The 23,621-nt window shown below is 37.2% G+C and overlaps 1 protein-coding gene across 1 annotated transcript in view; it reads left to right on the forward strand.

Moving 5' to 3' along the window:
* L3MBTL3 (L3MBTL histone methyl-lysine binding protein 3) overlaps window positions 1–23,621 on the forward strand; it is a 74,866-nt gene that overhangs the window by 31,028 nt on the left and 20,217 nt on the right. Inside the window, exons 8-15 of the mRNA XM_014312071.2 lie at window positions 1,533–1,637; window positions 2,933–3,068; window positions 6,612–6,703; window positions 7,238–7,389; window positions 16,056–16,132; window positions 17,555–17,640; window positions 19,745–19,855; window positions 21,059–21,173. Of these exons, the coding sequence (XP_014167546.2) occupies window positions 1,533–1,637; window positions 2,933–3,068; window positions 6,612–6,703; window positions 7,238–7,389; window positions 16,056–16,132; window positions 17,555–17,640; window positions 19,745–19,855; window positions 21,059–21,173 (874 nt within the window). The remainder of the gene's footprint in view (window positions 1–1,532; window positions 1,638–2,932; window positions 3,069–6,611; window positions 6,704–7,237; window positions 7,390–16,055; window positions 16,133–17,554; window positions 17,641–19,744; window positions 19,856–21,058; window positions 21,174–23,621) is intronic.

Raw genomic sequence — 23,621 nt, forward strand, 5'->3', positions numbered from 1 at the left:
GCAAGAAAACAATCTAAAGAGTGCCCTAGTGGAAGGGTAGATTTACAAAGCATTGCTCTGCCTGTCTGAAGGTCCATGAAATGCTGTAGCAGTACAAAGGCTTTGCAGGGCACTGTACACAGTGCTGAAGTCTGGAGTTAAGCAATGTTTCCTCCACATTGTACCTTTTTTATCCAGTGCATCTTAATTTAGTATTTTCTTTCAAAGTCTTTAGCCCCTTGATAATGCTTGATTTAGTGTGCAGTATTTAAAGCTTGTAGCAGAAAGAGAATTCTTAATAACACTCAGAATTGGCCAGCTAATTTTTCTCCATTTTTCAAATGAACAAGCAAGCCACATAAACAGATAGGTTAAAAAAAAGGCCAAACCAAATATCACAACCAATCATGAATCCTTGATTTCTGTTGGGATTTTGAGAATTACTCTTTTTTTCTTTTTATTTTACAATTTCAGAAGCAGTACTTTTCACTGTGTTGTTTTGTACCCTTAGTTAGGAATGATCAGGATGATGGAGAGTCCTTGCCATTTCCTTAGACCTTAGAGTGATTTCTAAGCTGTGTTTCACAAGGTTTCCCTTCCTTCCAAGTAGGTGATACCTCTCTGAGTATTTCCCTTGGTACCCTTCTCTTCCCTATGGCTGCAGAGTACTGCAGTTGACTCAGGAACATGTGTCTCCTAGACAGAAACAGAAGGAAAAGGGAACATTTAAGATACTTTCCCTGTGTTTTTTCCTGTAACATAAAACTGTCTGGCTGTGAATTTGCTAACCTGTGGAAAACTGTCTCCAGTTTTGGTTGCTTATTTTTCTGATCTTCCCTTCAATTTAACCTTAATATCTGCTACCTTCTGTCCTCTTTAACAGAGGGATGATGATGCCTGCTGGTTGAAAAGGTGGTTGATCCATCCTGCTTAGTCTCATTTTCACTTTCTGTTTTTTGACAGATATTCTTCTGGGTCCATTGTAATGTGATGTAAGGGTAGTCATGTTCCTGTGTTGTAGAAATTCTTCTGGAAAACTACATAGTGTGGACTCAGCATATAAAGGACAGCAAATAGGCCATCTCTACATACAAACAGTGTTCAGTATTTCTGCCTTTCAATTCATCTTTCATGGTCTGAGATGTGGAACCAAAAAGGCAAAACAGAGTCATTGTTGTGATTATTATAGGAATTATGTCCACCAGGAAGGTGTCACTGTACAGGCTGAAAATTGAATAATTAAATTGCTAAGATATTTTACTGTCAATTAGTGAAAAAAGTTGAAGACAAATGGTGTCATCTTTCCCTTGACTCTTTTGCTAATTCTTCCTAATTTTCTTACATACTCTCAAGTTTCAAATCATTATGTTTTTCAAACAATCATCAATTTCCCTTTTCCTCTCCAAGTTTTTGAAAATGCAGAACATAAAGTGATTTATTAGTTCCTTCAGAATCATGAATAATAAATAATGATTGTTCTATTCCTTATAAAGACATTGTGTCTTTCTCTGGTGTACTCTCAGAAGTATTGAAACTGTTCTTTTCCATTTCAGTATCAGTCTTTCCCATACAACAAGAATGGATTCAAGGTAGGGATGAAGCTGGAGGGTGTGGATCCTGAGCACCAGTCAATCTACTGTGTTCTCACAGTGGCTGAGGTAAGCAAGCAGCCACAGTGCTGGGTTAGCCCTCACTAACCCTAGCAGGCAGACAGAAACTATATGTAGGAAGATGGTTTTTAAATTAAGAACGGTGTATTATTTCTGCCTGATAGGCATGTAAAGAATATATCCAGTATCAATGCAGCAATACATATATTTAACATATGCAGCTACAGAAAACAGTGTTAGACTAGTTGGATAATATGTGGTTTTATCTGTAATCCTGTAGTTTGTATTTAAAAGGAAAAATAAATAGAAAACAAACATGACAACTGATACACAGCAGTTTTATAGAGTTTGATAGTATTTGCAGTTGCTCCATTCACTGATACAAATAGCTAAAAGTCTCTCATGTTGCTGTTGTGCTATAACTTTTTCATGCTGATTGCCACAGAAACTGCCTGTATTGGCAACCTGTGCAAGTTAACATAAAATATAAACCCAGTTTTTCTTTTTGCTGTGGTTCATGAAATAGTTTTTCTGATGAACAGCTTCTTTGCTTTCAATAGAGAACCTGCTTCTCAGGCATATTTTGAATATCTTTTATACATATCTGACTTTAATTTTTGCACAGTTTTAATGGGTTTTTGGATTTCATTTGTGAATTAAAATGGGGAAACTGGAAGTTATGTCAGAGTACAAATTAAATATAAAATAGGGTTGATGTTGAGATTTTTCACTGATGGCTGCAGTAAATTTATGGCATTTGGCACTCAGGGAGATGTGGACACCTTCCACACAGAGACAGTCTCGTGTCCTGTTTTTCTTCTCTTCTCAGTGGTTGACTTATTACTTCATGGAATAATGAAGTTCTGGGGAATACCTCCACTGACTTCTCGTCTTTACTTAAACAGTTTTCAGTATCTCTCTGGAGAGCCTTTTGAACATACTTATTGTTCACTGCTCCCTTGCATATCAGTTAATCAGGATAGCTTGAGAACCTCATTATCTGCACTTTGTCCTCGGTTGTATCAGATGTATTCATGCTCTTCTGTGGGGCTTATGTTTTACTTTGATGGTGGGTTGAACCATTGTCAAGTTTTAGAATACTACTGGCAATAGCCAGCTTTTAGTTAGATTCTTTTGACCAGAAGAGGAGGCACTCAGACTGAGAATAGCTTTGCCTTTTAATTCTCTCATTTTTATCAAATGAATTTATTAATCCAGTGCTGGATTGGGCAGAAGTAAAAAGCTGACTGAAAACATACAGTAATTATACATAATATTGAATGGAAGTGGTTATGTATAGGGCAAAGGTCTTAGTGTTGTATGTTGTCAATTCTTGCTTTTAGGTTTGTGGCTACAGAATAAGACTACATTTTGATGGATACCCAGATTGTTACGATTTCTGGGTGAATGCTGATTCTTCAGACATTCATCCTGTTGGATGGTGTGAAAAAACAGGTCACAAGCTTCATCCACCTAAAGGTATTGCTTAGTTTTAATCTCTGTGTTTTACACAGTTCTGAGAGTACCTGTGTAATGCTGTAATTTTTTTTGGCAGAAATGTTTTAGTTTGCTTACACAGTTCTGAGATTGAGAGTACTTGTGTAATGCTGTAATTTTTTTTTTTGGCAGAAATGTTTTAGTTTGTTTAGTCAAGAGTATTTGAAAATGGCAAATTAAATACATATCTTGCCTAAAATTTCAGGTTCAAAAGCATGCCCCTTTTATTCAGTGGAAATTCTGAGAAACCAAGAAAACAAAATGGGCCATAAGAGTCAACCATAAGGCATTAGGGAAAAAAAACAACTAAGCAGCAAGCCTAGACCCCAGCTTATTGCAAGGAAAATGGCAGCATACTGGTGACATATTAAATACTTAAACTGAGGTCTCACAGGCAGCTGAGGATCCTTTAGTGGAAGGTCTTAGGACATTTTTGCTACTGCATAGTGATCACTGTTATTGTACAAATGTTGGTACAGACTCATAAAGACTGTGCTATTTCCACAAAGGCTAAGTCTGAAATAGAGACAAAAAGAGGAATGAACAGATCGATAGGGAAAAAAAAAGTCAGATTGCAAGCCTGAAAGTGTAATTTGTACATGGATTATGTAAATGATATACAGGTATTGAAATGTGTGCAATTTACTTGCATAATTTACTTCCATTTCACATTATGTAACTTCTTTTGGCAATTGGAGGGCATCTGCACTGAACTGTACTATGAAAAATAGATTAATGTGGTCCTTTTGGAATATGGAGGGAGTATGTGGGGATGAAGGGAGTAAGTCCTGAAGTCTGAAAAGTGAGAAATAAATGAGTGTGCCATTTTGGCATACACAGTCAGGGTGGTATAATGTGATTTAGAAGGGCTGGAAAATGAGGAGTGCACAGATTCAAGAGGATGTGCTTGCAGAGAATTATAAAACTGTAGATGTAAGGGCTCAGGTGTAGAAAAGTGACAGTAAAGCCACTGGAAGTGTAGGGGCAGGGGGCCTGCCAGTGTGTGAGAGGATGGCATTTCTTTGTGTGAGCTTTGAGGGGCATGAGCTGCTCTTCTGAGTGCTCTGCAAGCTCCACTCTGGCTATAGAGTGCTACTTGTCTTGGTACACAGTTCTGCATAACTGGCTGTGTAGAAATAGCCAATCCTTGAACATAAATAAGCATTTCTTAGAAGGTTGGCCTTTGCTGATGGAATAACTTGTATATAGCAAATGGGTAGTTCCCAGTTACAGCCTTCCTGATGTATTACAGTGTGGTTAGTAAGTTTTGTGTCTATGACAAAGATTTGTCACCTTTTACATCTTACATGCCTGGTTTAGAAAGCTTTTGTTAACCATGAATGATCGCCCCTGGAAGAACTTTGTGGGGTTCTGCTTTTCCAAGGGGAAGGATAATATGCCAGTTGTAGGTTCTATTTTAATTGGATTGGGCAGATTGGTTTATTTTGTTGTGTTATGACATTTTAATAATGATTTCTGTAGTGCCCATTGCAAATTTTACAGATGCTAAAGCAAATGAGAGTTACAACATAGGACACAGTATTTATATAAAATAGCACCCCAGACAAGAACTCAAAGGTTTGTGTTAGTAGCCTTCAATTTTCCAGCTAAAATATAAATTTATGACCTTCATGGTATAAACCCTAAGCAATTTGGAACCTGGTGGTCTGACTTGGGGGGGCAGGGGGTGGGGAGTGAGGGGCATGAGACAGGGAGAATACCATTCTAGATGTTTTCTGAAATGTATTTCTATCCATGTTTATTAAAATGGAAAGGATGGGTATCTCTTAGTGCTGCTGGGCAGGACAGGTCTTGTGATGGGATGTCTCCCACCCCCACAGCAGCACAGGCAGCTGTTGCTGGGCTTCTAGCAGATATAGGAGAGCTAAGAGGTAAAATCAAACTAGATTTCACAGAAATTAAAAAAGATGGTGCTCAGGACACTATTCATTTTGTGTAGAAGAGGCCACTTTTCTATCTCACACAGGCAAAATCTGCAGCAAGAGAATGGATGTACATGTGTATATATGCATGTAAAAACTGCATTGACTGGGGCACATTCCTACAACCCATCTATATCTGCAGTGAATAAATCAAATTGACCTTTGGTCTTGTTATGAGAGATGAGTTAGGAGCTTAAGATCTCCCTTTCTCATTTGGTGACAGGAAGACTCACACTGCCCAGAAACTGTTTCATAGCCTACTAAAACTATTTTTTTTTTCCATGGGCTTTGTCCTAGTCCCAGTAACTGATCCCTTCGCTCATGCGGTAGGTGGGAGTTTTTTATTGTCTGCTGTGAGCTTGGACTTAGGTTTGAATACTCTCTAGAATTATAAAGCAAAAATAAAAAGCCTCAATACTGTATTGCTTTAAAAATGGTTTCAAATGATACAGCATTTGAAATATAAAAGATATACATTTGAAATATAATATACATACAACATAAAATGGTTTCAAAGCTTGATGCACAGCTGTAATGTGTCAAGACAACAGAGAACTGGAGGATAAGAAAAGTATTTTTGTTTGGACTTGTAGGTTAATTTATGTTGACTACTGTTTGAAATGAAAAGTGATAAAGCCCTATGCAGAGGAGGTGAAGGTTTTAAACTTGTGGTTCCTGGGATAATATGAGAATATGAGAAGGTTATAATATGGGAAGATTAAACAAAGCAATTGTCTCTGGCATATTTGAGTAATACTTCAAGTAGTTAAGAGGTGACACATTTCAGTAAAGGCAGTCACTCACTGAAATTTGTTGTGGTTTTGGTCTTTACTGGGTTGTAACGTATTGACTAAAAGAGATGTTTCTGCAACTGTTACATAACAGAGAAATGAAGGAGGAAATCTATTTGCTTCCAACTCCTAGCATTGTTTTTTAGATTAGAACTACATTTTGAAGATTATTTTATGCAGTTCAATATATTTTGAATTATTTGGATTTTTTTCCCCCAAACATTAACAGAAATACGGATTTCTTTTCAAGTGTTGTATACACAGAATAAAAAATGTATAATGTCCTTGCAGGGGACAGTTTATACTGTAAATTGAGAAGGGGTCCTAAGGCACTGGTAGTGTAAGTAACTGTTTTGGTATAACCTAGGGGGGTTGTTTTAAAGCTAGTAGTGATGATGCTGTGTTAGTGATAGCCTGATGATGTAATACGGTGAAGTCTGGAGGAGGAGGGATATTTGTTTTCTTGGACTGACTGGCATAGTGGGAAGAACTTTGGGATCTGTAGGTCTTTTTCTGATTCTGAAGTAAAAGCAACAGACTGAAAAGCAGCTGGAGAACACTGTGTGCATGTCAGTGAGACCCACAAAGGGAAATGAGTTGGTACCTGTAAGGCAGACAGGTGGTGCTAAGATGAGATTTTCTTTGGGAGAGACAAAGAGATGACTTTTAGGCTGTGCTTCTTGGAGACGTTCATTCAAAGGGAAGAAGATAAAAGTATAAAATTTGTCTCTTACTGATACGTGTGTCTCATGCCCATAATTTCTTGCCCTTCTTTTACAACCCTCATTTAGGATATAAGGAAGAAGAATTCAGCTGGCCCTCCTACTTAAAGGCATGCAGGGCTCAAGCTGCTCCTAAATCACTGTTTGAAAACCAGAATGCTGTAAGTACTCACTTGTTACTAATGGTGTAGTTGTGAGCATGCTTGTGTGTGGTAGAGACTCATAGCACATTTCAGTGATGGCAGACTTGAGTCTGAAATTTAAAACAAAAGTGTTTACAGCAAAATGAATAACATTCTAACATCCTCCACTGCACAGCTAACCTCTGCAGTTCCAGTTCATTACTCTTCTACTGATCTGTTTAAACTTCTGATGCATTCTTAAATTAAAGATTTGTTATTTGTACTGCGTCTTGCACCATAATCTTGTGGAACAAGAATGGTCTTTCAGAGAGAGTATCTAAGACAGCTAAAACTAACACATTTCATTTTAGCAGCATATTTAGGATTTTTTTCCTTTCATTAACCAGAAGTCTTTGTGTTTGAGCATCTCTCATGTCAGCTAAATAGCCTGCTGCAACTCTGTTGGGACAGTTAATTGGGAAATTTGGAAATGGCATGAATATATTGATTGTGGACAATGGGGAGATTTCTGGATTTATATTTATCTTCAGTTAAATGTCTTCCTCTATGTAGACAGTGATTCCGTCGGGATTTCGAGTGGGGATGAAGCTGGAAGCTGTAGACAAGAAGAACCCGACTTTCATTTGTGTTGCCACGGTAACAGACATGGTGGACAATCGTTTTCTGGTTCACTTTGACAACTGGGATGAGAGTTATGACTACTGGTATGATGTTTTTGTTTTGTATCCTAGTGAGATGTATCAGAAATGTGTTCGCTTTAAGTGCTGCTTTCTGTGATACTTTCCAGACTGGTGATACAGTTACCATACCGACTTTTGCTGGATTTTTAAGTATGGCCACCAAAGTAGGTCTCAGTGGCAGATGGGAGGAATTAATTTTCCCATGTCAAGTTGCACATAAAAAATGCCAAGGTTGTGCTAAATAAGTGTTCGTGTGTGCTGCTGCATCTGGAGTTGTGGATGGGTTTCAATTACGTATTATCTCTGAGGCTGATCTCTTCAGTGGAGAATAGACATCATGATAATGAAACTAAGTGTAGTTGGAGTTAGTTTTACTTATAATTGTAAATTGAACAAAGGGCTGCATGTATTCATAAAGTTCTTGATCCATTTATGTTTAAACCAAACTGTAGTCATGTTCTGTAAAGCATCAGGATAGTGGCAAAACCTGGTTTTAGTCCTCTGTGTTCTATATTCCAGTGGAAACTGAGATCCTGCTATCCTGACCTGTGTTAGAGGTGACCTTTCTGCGTGTTTTATGGTGGAGGGGCTGTGTGTATCTTTAGGAAAGTCAGTGGATGGAGCAGGATGTACTAGGAGCATAAAGATGCTGAAGGAGATTTAGGCTGTTACAATGCAGGTTTGTATTTGCACTTGGATCTTCATTTGACAGATCATTTGGAGCAATGTAGTTTACCCTGCAGTCTTTGGAGAGTAAGTTACTGCAGAACAGGTAGAGAGCATTGTTGTGGATTCCCTTTATGGCCAGGGTTTGGCAGTGGCAACTTAATTGTGTAGCTGAGCCTATAAAATAAATTAAGAAAAATTTCTTCATCTGTATTTGATGACAACTTTGGCACCCCATCAATAAGAGTGTCACAAAACTATAAAAGTAACTTCAAAACTTTGTGAGTGCATCTCTTGAAATAATAATTTTGTGGCCAATGTGACAAATAAACTGAAGTAGAACTGAATTATTCAAGCAGTAGTGAACAGTCAGTTGAGTGAAGTCAAGAACTGAATATTAAGATAATAGACCATATGAGTCAAAGACAAGAAAGATTAGCAATTATTTCCATGAAGAAGTAACACAAACCATGTATTTTCTCTACAAAGCATCAGGAAACTGGGGACTGGGGAAACTTAGTCTGAATATCTTAGCATTTGACTGCTCACTAATAATAGCTATGTAATTAATAATTAAAATGGCAGTTAGGCAAAGCTTTTAGGGAAAACACAGTTTTGTGTGTTGAATATAACCCATAGTTTGTTCAGAGGTAGCATAGGCATCTTTCTAAAATACTGCAGTCTATATAGCAGGCATATACTGAATTTCAGACTTGTTAATATTCCAATGTCAACAGGAACTTTGTCCACCGGTCTTTTCAGAGGAGGGAGAAGTAGTTTTCAAGTACATAACCAAGATTTACATTTATAGTATTAGTTATAGTATCCTGAAGTGGTTTTCCTGAATTTTATATGTAGAATACATGACATAAAACCCTCCTAAAGGATGGAGAAAATTTGAAGTGGAAAGCTTATAGGTTTATCTATAGGTTTTCAGAAATCATTGGAGTTGTGTTTACACTGAGGTCAAGCTTAAGTTTTGTTCTTTTGGTGAAATTGTGAAATACCTTTCTGGAAGCAGGAAGAAGATGCTTCTGGAAGTACTGTACATGGAAATTAAATTCTCAGTAATGTGGTCTACCTCTCAGCATTGCATTGAGAATAATGAGTAGAGAAAGAAAGAAAATGAGAGAAAAGAGCGGCAAATGAAAATAGCAGTGGAGCGTCTGACCAAAAGAGAGCCTGAAAATGTAACCTGAATGCATCCCACTCACATTTTTAATTTTAGATATCAGGTTTGTAAGGGCCTTAAAATATCTTAGGTGCATATATTTCATGTCTACCAACTGCTGTCTCTAACTAAAAACAAAAAGGTTTTTTGAGATTACCCAGAACTGAACCTCGGAGTTTCCTTGTGCCTGCATGTAAGTTTCAATCTCAGAATAATAATGAAGGTGAAATGACTTATTTTGTGTATGTTGGTTATTTTCAAGCAAGTGCCTCTTTTCTCTGTGTGTGTTTTGTGTTTTATTTGGAGTAGGCTGAACTTTCTCAGTGAGGTTAAAAAAAAACCTTTCCTATTTTTGTATACCTAAAAGAAAGTTGACTGATATTGTGACTTCAGGCATCAGAAACCCATTATGATTGCCTAAGGGTTTTTAGCTCCAAGCTTTCAGCCTGAAGATACTCTTCCTCAGAAGAAGATATTTTCTTTCTGAGCATTAGAAAATGTATTTTTGGTTGAAAGTAAGTACCCTGGCTAGAATTAGTCATTACAACAGCTTTTTAATGTATGGTCATGCTACTTTCAGTGTATTATAATTCCTATTAAATTTTCCTTTGATGGTGGCTTTTAGATGGAACAAAAGTGAACAAAATTGTCAAATTCAAGATTTGACTTAATGAAGGAGAAGTTTGACCTATACAACATAAGCCTCCAGGTCCTTTCCATCTGTTCCGTCTCTTTTGATAAAACATAATACTGCTTTGAAAGCATTCTTGTTCAGTGGGACTTCTCAATTTTCTTACCATTGTCGGAACCTGGAAATGGAATTGGGAATCTTTTGGTATGTCAGAACTATGAATTAACTACAGGTGCATCCTATATTCCTCTGTTTTGCTTACACACAGATCGATGTTGCCTCACCTTCCTAATTTTTTTGTGACCAAATTGGAACACAGCCAGAGCTCATGAAAGAGGTGAAGCTGGGCCAGCTTGTTGCTGTTTGCCCACAGGAGAAGTGGTGCAATGGCTGTGCTGCACATACTGCATCCCAGACTTGCTGCGTCAGAGGGCTCTGGGTGCACTCCCTCATCCTTGGCTTGGTCTGAAGTTCCCCTGCAGAGAAGGCTGTACAGGCAGATTTTGGGATCATCTTACCAGGAGTGTGTTAAAATACAGTGGTCCGTGTGCCACTCACTGCTCTGTTCCTGTCTGTCTTGCATAGAAAAATGATTTCTGAAGCCTGCTGTGAAAATAAAATAGCTTTTGATTTTTGGAACCATTTTTTGATCTGTATGACTTTTGGAACAGACTGGGCTTTGTCATGAGACTAAGTAAGAGCCCAGCCCTGTTGTCCATCTGTATTTACTACTTTCCTAGCAGCCAAGTCTTTAAAAGCTGCACTCTGCTAGTTTCATTTTTGAGATAATTAACTTTGTTCCACTCTCTCTTTGAAAGGAACTGTCTTTTTGGAGGGGTAATATTACGTCAAAAAGAAGATAATCTTAAAGAAGCATGAGTCACAGTGCATGCGTTTAACTGTTTAGATGGATAATGAGCCAGATATCTGACCCTAAGTTTCCTGTGAATCACTGTGCAGCTTTCTTATCAGACTTTAAATAGAAAATATGATAATGTTTTATGGTAGTGCTATACCACCTCTGGATGCATGCCAAAACCTCCTGGATTACATTTTGAGAAGCCCTGACCTAAAATTGTACCAGCTTTATACTTGTCAGTGATGAAGTATTCTCAATTATGCACTAGATGGGGCTGCAGGATAGTTTTTATGTTTTTATTTCTTTTTTTTTTTTCTCTGTTGGATGACTGACATGTCACAATCAAGAACTTGTATAAGTAGCATTCTTGAGATCACATTATTATTTATGGGTGTATGGGGCATGTGTGTATGAATGGTTTTTGATAGATAACTTTTTCATTACAGACTGTATATGCACTTATTAAAGTGAATATCAAAATATTAAAAGGTTTGTTTCTCAAAAGGGAAAATCAGAAATCATTTCAAAATAGAAAATTATTATAACACATACACTTATTGTAAGGACAATGGTGACCATTTAATTAAAAAATCTGTCCAGATGTGGAGACCTATTTAAGAAAATATTTTGCTGAAATAATTGAGTATTAACTTTTTCAGCAGCAAGCATTATCATCCATCTCTCTTGATCTAGTTGGGATGAGCTGTATATGTGAAACAGATTTTTGGGAAAAATTAGCAGGACAGGTGAAAGTGATCAGTAGAAGAATATTAGGTTGTCTTCCATGTGTGTCTCCCCCACTGGGATGTGCCCTCCTTTTGTGAGCTAAGGAGGCAAAGTGGTGCACACACCAGGGAATCACGTTGTCAGCTGCCTTGGTTTTCCTTATTGCAGAGCTATTTCCTGCCCATTTACATCATGTAGCTCTTCCCTGCTTTGATGTTTTTCTCTGTAGTTAAGATGTCCACAACTCAGCAAGCTGTCACTTGTTCTGTCCCTCTGTGTGGCTCTCTTACAGGTTCAGCTGGTGCACTCTGCTGCTTTTGGCTCCACTTCAGCTTTCTAGATTAGCTTCAGTTTCCAGTACGGATATTAGATTTCTTTTTCTGACTGCATGTTCTCCCACAGAAGAATGGTTCACAAGTGACATGAATTGTGTGGGCATTGTAATCTTGTTTTATTAGTCGAGCATGCATTTGTCACGTCTCTACTGCTCAGCAGAAGGTGGTGTTGGTGCTCTGCTGTGGCCCAGGGGTAGGTAGGTTTGGAGGTGCATAATCCTTCAGCTCTTGCTAGTGTTGGTAACCTTTTTTGGCCTAGTAAGCATCCTCACAATTCATGGATCATCGTGCTTTATGAAGCATGTGAGCTGGATGATCTGCCTTCTGTTTTGGAACAAAGGAAATAGAAAGCTGTGGGATGTGGCAAATTGATTGTGAAAGGTCAGCATAGCCTTTAACATTCCAGTTGACAACTCTTAAGGCTTAGTCTATTGTTGTTCTTCCAAACTAGATACATATCCATTAAATAACACACATTAAAGCATAATAGTTTTACTTTAAATTGTGTGTGACTTTTACTGATCTCTACTTTCTATTGTTAAATTAACTGTTAGAAGCTAAAAGCCTGTGTGAAATCAGTAGGTGAAGATGGACTGTGTGATCTGAGTTTGCTGGAACAGGGATCTTTGTTTTTCCCCAGTCCATTGCAGTTGCAGAAGCTGCTCATAGGCTTATCTGTAATGTCTGGGTTTTTCTTTTAAAGCAAATCAAAGTCTGCAGATGTTTCATAGTGCTGTTTTGCAATGCTATTGAATCACAGGTTGCTTTGTGTTCCATGCTCACTGTAATGTCAGAGCATCTTCCAGGAATGCATCTTTCATTGCAACATTCCTTGGTCATTTGCTTCTTCTTGAATCTTCAAGGCAAAAAGTGTGTGCAGTGGCCTTCACTTTTCAGAGTTTTATTAAAATGTGTGTTCAGACTATGCTTGAGAAATCAAACCAAACCAAATGCATTTAGGAGGTTTGCCCTGATTAGTGATTTTACACATCTGCTTGATTATTTTAAGTATAATCCTGATAATACCATAGTGATCCTGAGCATGGGACTGGTTCCCAAATTTAACTTGGGAGAGTTTTGAAAATTGTTTGTGAACTTTACTTCAAAACCTTTTAGGAAGTAAGAGAATATGTTTTTTCAGTGCAGAAGTATATCTCGTACATGTAGAACTCCCAGTGTGAGAGGGATCGAAGAGAGGAGTGCTGCCCCATATTCTGGTTAACTTCTCTTCAGAGTTACTGTAAAGAGAAAGGAAGAGGCCAGGGGAGGCATGAATGACTCACTGGGGTTTTTTTCTTATTTTTTGGAGGCAAAACATTTCTAGGAGTCAGGTGCTGAGTTTTAACAGTGCTAAATTATCACAAAAGGACTCTTGCTTCCTTTGCTTCCTTTTATTGATGGCAAGTTCAGCGATTTAGAGAGTATGGTGTCATACTATAAATATTAAATACATACAATAAAGCTTTATATATTGTAGAAGGACAAAAAGTTGGTATTCATGAACTGAGTTAAAATCCTTGGCTATTGTCAGAGCCATTACAGAGTCTATCTAGAGTAGGTTTTATCTGCTTGAAATTATCTGATTGGCATCATTACAAAGAAATACTAGCAGAATTGTTTCATATATATAGCCACAAGATAATGATGTTATGTTGGCCAGTATTTTTCATCATTAGTGCTTCACTCTGTTTAGGTAGAAGGCTAGAGGAGTGCTTGTGAGACCATGTTCTGGAGCAGCCAGCCTGCATTTCTATTGTTGAAGTTTATCCATACCAAATTTTAGACACCATGTAAAATAGTTCTCAGATTAAAAAAAAAAAATTACTCCATGTATTTCAATTATGGTGTTTCCTTCATTTTTCTTTTACATAGGGAAGGTTCAAAACTGCAATATAGTATTGCCCAGGGTCCAGTCGACAATCTTTTCTGTGCTGTGTTTCCTTCTGCAATCCCTAAAGTATGTTTATGTCCCAGATCTGCAGACCTGGTGTTTTGAATCTTAAGACTATGGAGTGCCTGCATAGTTTACCTTTAGTTTCTTCTTCTCTCCTGCATGGCTCATTGCACCCTTTTGGGTATTGCACATTATCAGCATGTGATATTTTAGAAGTATATTAATTAAGGGAACCTAATTAATTTGAACTTCCAGCATGCTAATACTTTCTGGGTAGATACAGATAATAATTATTTTATAACACTCAGAGAAAGCAGCCCTACACTGTTTGGTATTTTGCATTAACTCGGGTTGAGGTAAAGTGGCAAGAATACTTGTTATTCTCCAGCCTAATGATGGAGACATTGACTTCAGAGAGGGATTAAATAGAAACTAAATCATGAGTGTTTTGGTGTTTTGCTCAGTGATTATTATATGAAGTATGTGTCTTCATGCATGACTGCTCTCTGTTTGTCTTCTTTTCTCATTAAGTATTTAGAAGTGTTTGGAAAACACAGGAGGGGGACACAGTGTTTCAGTCTAGACTATTGCTTGGCTGCTTAAGGTTGGTTTCTTGATCTCTCCCTGGGGAGCTGGGAATGAAGGCCTTAGCTGCTTCAACTTACTCAGGCTTCAGTTTTTGGCTTTGTTGGGTCCTTGCAGTGAGTAGGACACTGAGCTCGTGGCCACTGGAGAGATGGAAATGCTGGTGGGGCTCTCCAGAAGAGAGAGGAGGCATAGCTGGAAATATTTAATGCCAGCTATTGAAACACCTTTAGGGACAGGAAATAGTGGAGGAGAGAGGTAGTGCACTGTGGTACTGAGTTTATTTAACTAAAGAAGAAATTAGGTGGGGCAGGATTCTAAGAGAAGTGAGGTCATTAAGGGTGGATCTACATAGGTATTACATGGTTATAATATGGAGTTTTTAACTAAATAGAGGCAAACAGTGTTTGCACCGTGTGTTGCAGTGCCATGCAGAGTGATGCTGGTCTTTTGTGTCAGCAGCATGTTTCTTAGTCATTCTGGCTACATAAATACAATGCATTTCATTAAAAAAGCACTGTTAGTTGTTCAGCCAACTCAAAAACCATCAGTAAGTACCAATGCACACCTAGGGATGGTGCATGTTTCACAGCAGAGTCTGATAGCTTTTTACTTTTCCTGTAGATCAGTCTTACTTTTTGCCTTTACTAATAATATTGAGTACTAATATAATCATTGTGGTATATACATTGTATATTATATACACTGTGTTTTATTGTGCAAAATGTGATATGTTATGAAATAATATCCTAATATGTAATAAGGATATGTAGTTCTATGCATAATAAAAATTTAATATTACAGAAGACTTAAACAGGTTTTCTCTTGTCTGCTTTTAGATCAGTTTCTTTACAGTGTGTGTCTCTTGTTTGTTTTTATAAGATTTGATAGCCAGCACTCACTTCTGATTTCCTCTGTGCACAATGTAACTGACCCAGTGAGCACAATGAGAGTGATCTCTCACTGCTTGAGACACGTGCCAGCACATGTAGCTCACCCTGCCTCTGCTAGTCTTCTGTGGCTCTTTTGGCATGCCACAGGCAACAGCAGTAGTGCAAAATAGGATGCACTTTACAAAAAATATGGGAAGTTGTTAACTGAGTAAAAGAGTTTGTTCTGTTTCTTAAGAGCAGTTTGCAGTCTTGGATCACTAATTCTTTTGTGTAGCTTGGGGCCTAAAATGCTTGTTTTGTTGGTTTTTCGGGTTTTTTTTTTTTTGTTTTGGTTTGGGTTTTTGGTTTGGTTTTTTTTTCAGTTTTTCTCAGACTTACTTTGCTTATGTGCTGCTGGGTTACAGTAACATGTTTATAGCTCCATTTTAGCCACTCAGAATCCAGTTTTGAATTTTTCTTGCTATTAGCAATGTGTTTTAGTTATATATGATTTCCTCCTCTGCCTCCAGGTGCAACATGGACCATTAATCAAGATCTTTAAATTTTTAGTTTCAAATTTTGGTCTTGGCATTGCAAGACTCCATCTCTCTTTGATGGGATATGGTGTTCTTGCAACTAGCCAACATGATTCTACCAAGAATGTTGGCTTGTGAACAGCATCATTGCTTCTCAAAAGAGATCTACTACTAATTTCAAGGACTTGATTTTCTTGATGTTCCAGCAAAATTATAAATTAAGACTTATGCTTGTATGGGTGGTAACAAGTCTGTGTTAGATGTGTTTGTGTCTTCAGGTTATGTTTGCAGTTTAAATTGAAGGTGTTGTGAGTTGTTTGGAATTTAAGTCTCTCTTGTAGGTCTTGGTTTGTAAGCATAATAGGATGTCTGAAGAGCTGTATTTTCAGGCCCTTTTTTTCTCCCCTTCCTCCAGGTGTGAGGCAGCTAGCCCACATATTCATCCTGTTGGATGGTGTAAAGAACATAAAAGAACTCTCATCACCCCACCAGGTTTGTATATTGTTACATGTCTGAAAGATTTAAGGTGGCTATAGTCAGCTAGCATCATTAAAATTTACAAATTTACGTCATTAAAATTTACAATTTACCTCTCCTGAATTTTCTTCTTTCTGTAATCAGGAATTGATATTTGCAGAGCTGTAATTTTTTTTTACAAGACTTAATATATTGAAAGCAGAAGTATAATAGATGTTTGGCATTAAGTATGCAAATATATATGCTAATTTAGTAAAGAGACATCTACTCAAAAGATATCCCTTGAAATCTGAACAATTTTGTAATTTTGGCTGAATGGTTGACAAGTACTGTAAGGCTCACGTTCTGAAAATGCTGATAAAGCAAACTCCAGGTGGATGAGATCATTGCATAACAGAAACATCTTCATGTGAACTGAGTGTGCAAGGTAATGGATTGATGAGAAAATTGTCTTAACATGATCAAGGAATCAAACTTGTAAGGGGTCTTTGAAATGAAGGAAAATGCCGTGAGAGAGATGATAAAGGAAGGAAGTGTATTTGTTAGTGTGAAACCTGAAATGTTTTTCAGGACTGTTGTGTATGGTTGGATGACCTAAATTCCCTGTTGCAGAAACTGGCATCTGGGGTTTGAGAACATGGAAAGTTTTAATTGGCTAAAACTGACTTCAATAAAAATTCTAATAACCAGCACTCTTGAAAAGTCATAAGCAGTCTGTCTGCCAGGAGGTTAATTGCAGCTATTATTAAGTGAATCCCTTGTAAAACAAATTAGAATTGGTTTTGTTCTCTTCTAGCTTATTAATACTAATATTTAAACTTCAGGTTTAACTTCTGGTGCAGAGTAAAGTTGAAGGACAGACACTGCCTTTTCTTTAACAGCCAAGGTGTCTTTGTGTTTCTTCCCTGGAATGTTTATAAATTTGACATTTTCTGAGAAAGGCAACATCTTCTTTGATGATGTCTGTGGATTATTCATAATGTCCAGGGTATTTTGTTAGAAACTTAATAAAAAATTGCTCGCTAAAAGACTAACAAGTAGTCAGGTGGGCTCAACCGTGGTACAAAGCTATCACTGATTAGATTGTTCACCAGTGAATGACTGTTCATTACTTGAATTAATTTCCTCAGTTAAGTGGACAGATTTTTCCATTCCACATTATTATATTGCAAAGGGAATCACAGAATATTCTCATATCCAGAGCAATTGTGTACAATAGGTACTCAGTAGTGTGTATGAGAGGATTGTTGACTCTTTTAACCTGTATGGTGAATTTGTCAGAGACGATTTAGAAGAGCCTTTCTTGCAATGATTTTATAAGTCCAATGTATAAATTAAAACAGTATTATAGAAGTGCTAGGCACTCTGTAAATTAGACATTAACTTCATTTTTTTGCACTGCTGTGTTTAATTTTGCTCTTGTTTCTTCTGTGCCAGATTATCCACATGCTAAGCATTTTTCTTGGGAGAAGTATTTGGAAGAAACCAGTTCATTACCTGCACCTGCAAGGGCTTTTAAAGTGGTAAGAAAATGCTTAAATTTCTTTCATGCTTTTAAGTTCATGTAATTAATTTGTTTAATACATATATGGCATTCCTCTGTCTCCAAATGGATCCAATTAATTAGTTGCAAATAGGTGGTTTATTTTTATGCAAGTTTGCAGTTCACTGTTAGAAATCAGATTATTATAAATAACTATTAATGCATTATTTTAATTATTACAAATGGGATTAAATGCTACAAATGTATTACTAATGAGAGTAATTTGCTATGGAAAATTACTGCCTACTTATTACAAATAATGAGATAGCTACTGAGTCATGATAACATATTTTGAAAATTTGTATTTCTGTACATTTTATATGGTGCCATAGATACAGTGTAAAAATGAATGTAAGAGGTTAATCTTCTTGTCCATCTAGTCCATTGTCTTGGGCTTGTTTTCAGTGCCCTTTAGCAGAATTTTTCTTCTGTAAGCTTGCAGCTAGGGCACGTGGGCAGCTCCCCAGCTTAGCTATGGTGTTTGTGGGCAACATCCTTTTCTTTTATCTTTGTTCTTGCTAGTTTCTTTCAGTGATCCATCTTTTTGAGTTTTTAAGATTTCAGTGATGGTCAGTACTGCAGAAAGGAATCACACAATGGCTTGTGCTGGAAGGGACCTTAAATATAATCTGGTTCCAATCCCCCTGCCATGGACAGGGATACCTTTCCCTAGACCAGGTTGCTCAGAGCTCCATTTAGCCTGGTCTGGAACACTTCAAGGGGTTGAACATCTACATTTCTAGGCAACCTGTTTCAAGTGCCCCATCATCCTCACAGTAAAGTATTATTTCCTAATATCTAATCTAAACCTACTCTCTTTCAGTATGAAATAATTTCCCCTTGTCCTGTCACTACCGGCCCTTGTAAAAAGGCCCCTCTCCATCTTTCTCGTTGGCTCCCTTCAGGTACTGTAAGACTACAAGGAGATCACCTCTAAGCCATCTCTTTTCCAGGCTGAACAAACACAATTCTCTCAGGCTTTCCTCATGGGAGAGCTGCTCCATCCCTCTGTTCATCTTGGATTGCTGTTGGGACCCAGCGTTGGGTGGCCAGTAGCTCCCAGCCCTGAAGCATGTTTGCCTCAGCTTTTCATATTAGGGACACTAATTCTCAACTTTGCTAAGAACTGGATTAACAAAAGGCAAAATGTGGTGTTTATAGCAGTTCCTGGGGTCAGTAGATTGCCAGAGGTTATTCATGACCTGCAGTTTATCGCCCCAAGGTGTGTCTGTCTTGGTAATGTTTCTCAGTCTTACATTCTCAGCCAAATACCCCAAGCAAGGATTAGGAAATTATTTATTTATATCTGAGACAATAACAGTGTTTGTGTTGTATTATGGGGGAAAATTGAGTTCTTAAGCTGCAGCTGAAGGAAAAACACCAATACTCTGCAAAGTCCTAGAGCAACAGATACATTGTTTTCATAAAAATGAGAATAAACCTCATAACTAGTCTTGTGAATATATTCCTTTAAACTGGAAATAATTTTGCTTTAGTTTTCGTAACTATAGATGACAAACACCAAATCTGATACTCCTACCAAAGACACTAATTTAATCAAAATAGTATTACAAACCCAGTCATTTGGTCCTGTTTTTTACTGTTATGGTGTGAATTAGTTATGTTTTCAGGAGAGACTGGAAAAGGGTTTGATTCATGAAACAAAAATACATACCAGAAAACACAAATATGTTTCCTGTAGACAATTTCATAGACATTTCTGGCAGCTGGTATGTAATGCCTTATTAAATATTGTAATGAAACTGTTGGCCAAAACCTCCAGGAAAACTTTTCTAGAGAATTTAGGAAAAAAAACCTGATTCAAACCAAAGATATCCATTTACATCCTTGGATGGCTTGAATCCAGTCCACTCCAGGAGACCCTGGAATCCCCAAGTGGTTACTTTGTTTCACTATATTGATAACTCTAGTTTGAATTATGTTTTTATGCTTGAATTTCTAGTAGAGGGAGGGCAAATTTGAAAAAATAAAGGCATAAACTTTTTGATGGATTATATATATTTTATAGCTGCATCAGATTTTGAAGTTTTGTTGTTTCATACAGTATTGTTCTTCTTTTCTAGAAACCTTCTCATGGCTTTCAGAAAAATATGAAACTTGAAGTGGTTGACAAGAGAAATCCAGTATTTATCAGAGTAGCAACCATTGTAGATACTGATGACTATAGAATAAAAGTAAGTTCCTCTGTCTTATTGTACTATCCTACTTAAGTAAATGATGAGGACTTCATAAAACCAAAATCCTGAGGTTGTAAAATTAATCATGAAAAGAAATAAGTGGTATTGCTCTGTCCTCCTAAGCTTTTGCTGTTGCTTTTCACTAATTGATCTATGCATAATTCCTTTGGAATAGGTTATGTTATTGTCCTCTTCGATATTTGTGCTGAGGTGGGTAGCTAGAGAGCAGAATTGAATACATTGGAAAATTGCTTTGGGAATAGTTGGTAGAAGACAATTGTCTATTCTATCAAGAAATGTGATTATTTAATATCAAGTGTCAAAGGGCTGCTTTGATATTTGTATTAGGGACCATAAAAATATTTGGTCTATGTTAATTGAATCTGTTTCTATAAGTTCCAAGGGGAAGCGAGAGATATATGGGAGATATGAAAGAGCCCTGGTCTTTTGTCCTTTGTCAGTGATTTCTGCAATTCTGAAGTTTCTGTTAATTATGGGCTTTGGATTGGATTAAACTAAGTTTAAATATTTTTAATGTGTTTTGCAGAAGCTGTGTACTTGAATTAATTCTCTTTCATTATATGAAACCAGTTTGCAGTCTGAAGGCCTTAAGTGTTAGAAGGGCTAACATATACCAGATATCCAATTAGAAATGAAGGTTGTTTGCAGTTTGCAGTTTGTACAGATTTACTAGGCATACCTATTATTTCAAGTAGGAGATGCAGCTGACATTTCATTTTGAATCATCTGAATTAACTGCTGGTAGGAAGTCATCAGAACTAGTATCTTCACACCTACTTCAAGTTGGACATGCAAAATTTAAAAAAAAATGAAATGGAAAAAAAACCCATCCCAAAATAAAGAAATATCCCATTCCCCAGTCTAATGTATTAAATGACAGGATTTGTAACTTCTTGGGGAGTAATTTGACTCTGCAGCGTCTGTTGAAAGAGCTCTGTGTGTACATGCATCCACACATGGGTGTGTGAGAGATATGACGTATGGTTGTTTACTGTTTACTTTAGTGAGAGTATGCCTGAGTCCAGAATGTAATGTACATATATTTTCTGTGTAACTTAAATAGTTCTCTGAAAGTGACTTCTCTACTGGTCGTGTCATTTCTAGAGATTACTCAGGTAAACTGATTTTATGGAGAATTTTCCTGATCTAAAATGCATTATTCTCCTTTTTGTGTTCTAGGTTCATTTTGATGGCTGGGATAGTATTTATGATTATTGGACTGATGTGGACAGCCCTGATATCCATCCTGCAGGCTGGTGTACGAAAACTGGACACCCTCTTCAGCCCCCACTTAGTAAGGGAAACCACACTGTAATGTAATGATGATAAAAGGCATGTGTGCTGTGCTACCTTTTGTCCCTGCCAGTGCCATTCAAAGAAGAGAAGCCACTAGGATATGCAAAATAATTGCAAATGTGACATTTAGTGCAAAATCAACAGTCAATAATTAATCACTTTTTAGTAGATGGTTTTATTGACCCTTCCTGCAATGGAAATACAAGAACCACAGTCAAAACCAGAAGTGATGTAAAAGATCTGTTGTGTAAAATCCTGGCCCTCTCAGAGCCAGCACTGAAACTGCTGTGGCACTCAGTAGGGGTGCAGGGTATCACTCTTAAGATCCTTTGTTCACATCTCCGTGGATGGTTACTATGCCTTTTGGCTCAAAGGAGTCCAGAGTGCACTGAGAAGGCACTGCTTTCAAATGCTGTGGCAAATCCTCCAAAACAACAAACTTCCTTTTCTTCTTCAGCTGAGCAAAGAGGGATTAATGGTGCCCACTTTGAAAATAAATCTAACAGGAGCATAGTACCAACAATAACACTAGATTTACCAGCTTGTCCTCTCCGTTTTGTTTTACTTGTTGAAGAAATGACAGAGGTTGCAGGGCAAAGAGACTTTTTGGTGAATATATCCCTGCCTAGTCTTCTGTGTTTCTGGATAATGGCAGTGAAATCACTTTAGCCAAACTTTGAACAGATGAGTTTTTAAGTGAGTGCTCTTCTCTGAGATTGGTTTATGTGGTGACTCTGAGGTGTGGTTTGCACAAGTGCTGAGTATTCACAGCTGTTGGAAGGTCAGAAACAGCTGTGCTTGGAAAATAAAAAATGCTGAGCAATGCCAAGTACTCAGAAAAAAAATAATGTAAAATAACTGAGATAAGTCACATTATGTAAAATAACTGAGATAAGTGTGAATGTGTTACCTGAAAATCACAATACCTCAAGTCAATGAATGCCAAGAAGAAATTACTCCTATCCAGGGTGTGATCAGAGTATATTCATTAGTTTTCTGAGCACTCCAGCAGTACAGTGATGACTGCCTGTTAGGAAGTTAATCATTCTGCCTTCAGAATCTGAATAGAGTGCCATAAGTGCCAAAGCACAAAGTGAATAATGAGGAGAAGACAGAATGCTTAAGAAGCATATCTGCTTCTTAATCTGAGATGTGCTGTCCTGTGTGCTGAATGAGCAGCCCAATGGGAAAACTAGTCAGTGGCCACATATATAAAAATTGTATCACATGGCAGAAGAACTGAATAAGGTTACAGTGTTTCTATTATGTAAGATTGATATAGAAATAAAAATCTTAGCCTAGGTGGGAGTATAAAACATGTAAATTCATTTTTTAAGACATTAAAAGAACTGAGGTACAGGTGCCCAGCATGTCTAGGTGGTGGCTTAGGAGGCACTGCTCATCCCTTTTAGGATGTGACTGGTAGAAGTAAATATCTGTTAAGCTACAAAAATGAAAATGGATTATATGACAGGAGAAGAAGTTGACCATCCATTAAATAGGAAAAAAAATTAATAATCTACACAAATACTTATAAAATAGAATGATTACTGAACAAAATATTAATCCAACAACATTACTTTGTTTTATTACCATATAGAATATTTTTAAAATGTTAATATTACTTCCAGGTAAGTTAAAGGTATTTCCAGACTTCTGCAAGGGTTTCATAAGGAGGGAAGAAAATATTTTGCAAGACAGTTTCTGCCTCAGTCTGTATGATAGGACTTTCAATGATGAGGTCCAGATCCCTGCCTTTCACATTAGAAGCTTTGTGTGAATGCTGTGCAATGTTAGCAATATTAGTCTAGAGCAGTTCCCAGTATTCATGTATTCATACTGTTTTCAGATGTAATGAAGTCATCATGAAGGATTATGACCTTTCTGATATCAGTTAGGGAATTAAGAGCCAAATATTGGTGATGATTTTAACATTGTTTCACAGTGATGTGAACAGCAGCTTCTCATGTAAACATGGACAACCAGTTGCAGCTCTTTGAAATTACATTTTTAAATTTTTTAAGTGAAGAGAGAATAGTTATAGGGAGTTAATTTTTTCAAAATCAGATCATCAGTGAAGCAAGACTTCTCTTTACAGAAACATCTCTATTCAGATAAATCCTCCTCTGAGTCCGCTTGCTACATTATAAGCATGATTTCTGTATAAAGGTAGAGAAGGTAAAATTCCCTATTCTCTCGCCAATTACAGTCATTAAAGGCTGTACAAGTCTTTGGACTTCAGTGTAGTGATAGTTCTGTAATTTTTGCATAGCTGGAACATTTGGTAAAAAAGGCTTTTAGACTAATTATACATAATAATTCTCTGTCCTTCATTATCCATCTGCGAGCAAGAATCTTTCATCTGGAAAAATTTTTAAATAGACCTTTTCTTGCCTGTATTGTTATCTGTAGGGGGAGATACAAGTTCATGTGCTGTTCAGCAAGA

The sequence above is a fragment of the Geospiza fortis genome, unplaced genomic scaffold (assembly GCF_000277835.1).
Source record: "Geospiza fortis unplaced genomic scaffold, GeoFor_1.0 scaffold98, whole genome shotgun sequence".
Classification (NCBI taxonomy): Eukaryota; Metazoa; Chordata; class Aves; order Passeriformes; family Thraupidae; genus Geospiza; species Geospiza fortis.